General features: G+C 27.8%; 1 protein-coding gene across 50 annotated transcripts in view; it reads right to left on the bottom strand.

The window, feature by feature from the left end:
• Positions 1-42: 42 nt before the first annotated feature.
• LOC117108104 (mucin-2-like) overlaps positions 43-2,619 on the bottom strand; it is a 35,027-nt gene continuing 32,450 nt past the window's right edge. For 24 of the 50 annotated variants that reach the window (XM_033249997.1, XM_033250004.1, XM_033250020.1 and 21 more), the window contains 4 exons: positions 2,094-2,138; positions 1,211-1,255; positions 918-968; positions 48-772 (listed from right to left, as the gene is read on the bottom strand). In XM_033249997.1, the coding sequence (XP_033105888.1) occupies positions 495-772; positions 918-968; positions 1,211-1,255; positions 2,094-2,138 (419 nt within the window). In that variant the 3' untranslated portion in view covers positions 48-494. Of the gene's footprint in view, positions 773-917; positions 969-1,210; positions 1,256-2,093; positions 2,139-2,619 lie in introns of all 50 variants that reach the window. The other 26 variants (XM_033249998.1, XM_033250023.1, XM_033250036.1 and 23 more) reach the window with 6 other exon arrangements.

The raw sequence follows: 2,619 nt of genomic DNA, 5'->3' as shown, positions 1-2,619 counted from the left end.
GTATGCAGGCGCGGATCCAGAGTTCATCATGACTATTGCACAGTTGGGGTCCCAGGTACGGATTCAATGATGAAAAGAAAAGGGCGGGGTCGTGAGCGAAGAGAGTTTAATTAGTGGTTGTTCTGTAAAATGGAAAACAAATGTTGGATGAATATATCCAACATCTGATTTTAATTTAGGCAAAATATGCTATAGCAAACGAATATCATCGCAGAAAAGCTATGCAGCTATGTAATTCACTTAAGTTAATAATATATCACGTACAATCCAAAAAGTCTGAGCAAAGCAATATACATATATATATACACATATATACATATATACATATATATATATATATACATATATATATGTATATATATATAAAAAGCTGTTGTCTGATATACACATATTATTGCTGTTTATCAAAAGCTGTTTGAACCTGTAACTTTGACCAATATTAACTGTAAGAAACTCGAACATCAGACCACTAATTAATAATACCAACAATATCATTAATCCTGATGATATGAATACGCATAAAATAATGAGTAAAGAATATATAAATATATACTGACTTGTGATTCCAACGGCACATACTTCATCTCCAGTGTGTGGTTGGAATGGTCTCCTGTAATATTATTTGCCTTAAATTCCGAAAAATCAGAATCTCCTAAAGATGCGGATTCCCAGATAACATATGGGTCCGTCTGCTGAGGAAATGTACATGTGCAGATTGCTGCTGTACAGATTATGATCGTATTCTCAGATGGTGTTTCCTGTGTTGTTATAACTAATCGGAACATAATATTAATAATGATAACAATAATCAGATATTTAAAAGAATATTATAATAATATGAGGATAATAATACAGTAATGTTGATAATAATATAATGGTGATGATAATATAATCATAATAGTAATAAGAATTCTCACCTGTTGTAGTTTTAGGCTGTGTACTCGTAGTACCAGGCTGTGTCGTAGTATCTATTATTTTATAATAATAATGATAGTAATAATAATAATGTAATGATAATAATATAGGCCTAACGATAATAGTAATGGGAATTCTCACTGTTTGGAGTTCTAGGCTGTGTAGTTGTAGTAACAGGCTGTGCCGTATTAGCTCTTATTTAATAATGTAATGATGATAATAATAATAAAATATAAATAATATAATGATAATAATAATATAGTAATACAATGATAATAGTAATAAGAGTTCTCACCATCTGAAGTTCCAGTCTGTGTAGTAATAGTCGGTATTGTAGTACCTATTTATTTATAATAATAATGATGATGATAATAATAATAATAAAAATAATAATAATAATAATAATAATATTACTAATAATAATACAGTAATTTGACAATACAGTAATGACAATATTAATGATAATAATAATGATAATAATAATATAATGATTATAATACAATTATAATAGTTATAAGAGTTCTCACCATAATAATAATAATAATAATAATAATAATAATAATAATAATAATAATAATAATAATAATAATAATATGATGATAATAATATAGTAATAATAGTAATAAGAATTTTCATCGTTTGGAATTCTATTCTGTGTAGTTGTAGTAACAGGCTGTGTCGTAGTACCTATTATATACCTCATACATATAGATTCTAGTATAGGCATCTGATTTGGAAGCGGGGCAATAGAAAGCTATATTCCCCTAAAAATAGTACTTTTTTACCTGTCGCGAGGTGCCTTGCAACTCTAGGCCCACTAGGCCCTACATCTAGGCTGACAAAGAGGACTGCGACCTCTACGACGAAATTATCCCCCCCCCCCCCACGGATCAGCGAGTAGACGATAAACAAGTATGGGGGTGCTCGTTTCGAGATGAGGGAGGACTTGCCTAGGCATAGCATTACTTCTTGATGAAGCAGATAGCAAAAGCGCCAGAAGACAAATTCCTCGGAAAGATAGGCTACGGTCTCCACATCACATCGGGGCAAAAAATTTCACCATTCCCCTCATGAGCAGTCAATATTTGTATACTATATAATAATGTAATGATGATGATAATAATAATATAATGATTATAACATAATAATACAATGATAATAGTAATAGGAGTTCTCACCATCTGGAGTTCCAGTCTGTGTAGTAATTTTCGGTGTCATAGTACCTATTAATAATAATAATAATAATAATATAATAATACTAATAATAATAATATGATAATAATAATACAGTAATGATAATGATAATAATAATATCACTAATAATAATATAATGATAATGATAATAGAGAAAATATAACGATAATATTACTAACGATAATAATGATGAAAATAATAATAATAATAATACTAATAATAATAATAATAATAATAATAATAATAATAATGATTAAATTAATATAATAATATAATAATGCAATGATAATAGTAATAAGAGTTCTCCCCATCTGGAGTTCCAGTCTGTGTAGTAACTTTCCATGTCATAGTACCTATTAATATTAATAATAATAATAATAATAATAATAATAATAATAATAATAATATAATCATTATAATATAATAATACAATGATAATAGTAATCAGCTTGCGTAGTAACTTTCGGTGTCGTAGTACCTATTATTTTATAATAATAATAATAATAATAA

The sequence above is a fragment of the Anneissia japonica genome, unplaced genomic scaffold (genome assembly GCF_011630105.1).
Source record: "Anneissia japonica isolate Jap-2015-1 unplaced genomic scaffold, ASM1163010v1 scaffold287960_len3192837_cov198, whole genome shotgun sequence".
Taxonomy (NCBI): Eukaryota; Metazoa; Echinodermata; class Crinoidea; order Comatulida; family Comatulidae; genus Anneissia; species Anneissia japonica.
Note: the sequence above shows the minus strand (reverse complement) of the source record. Positions and strands in the feature narration are given on the sequence as shown.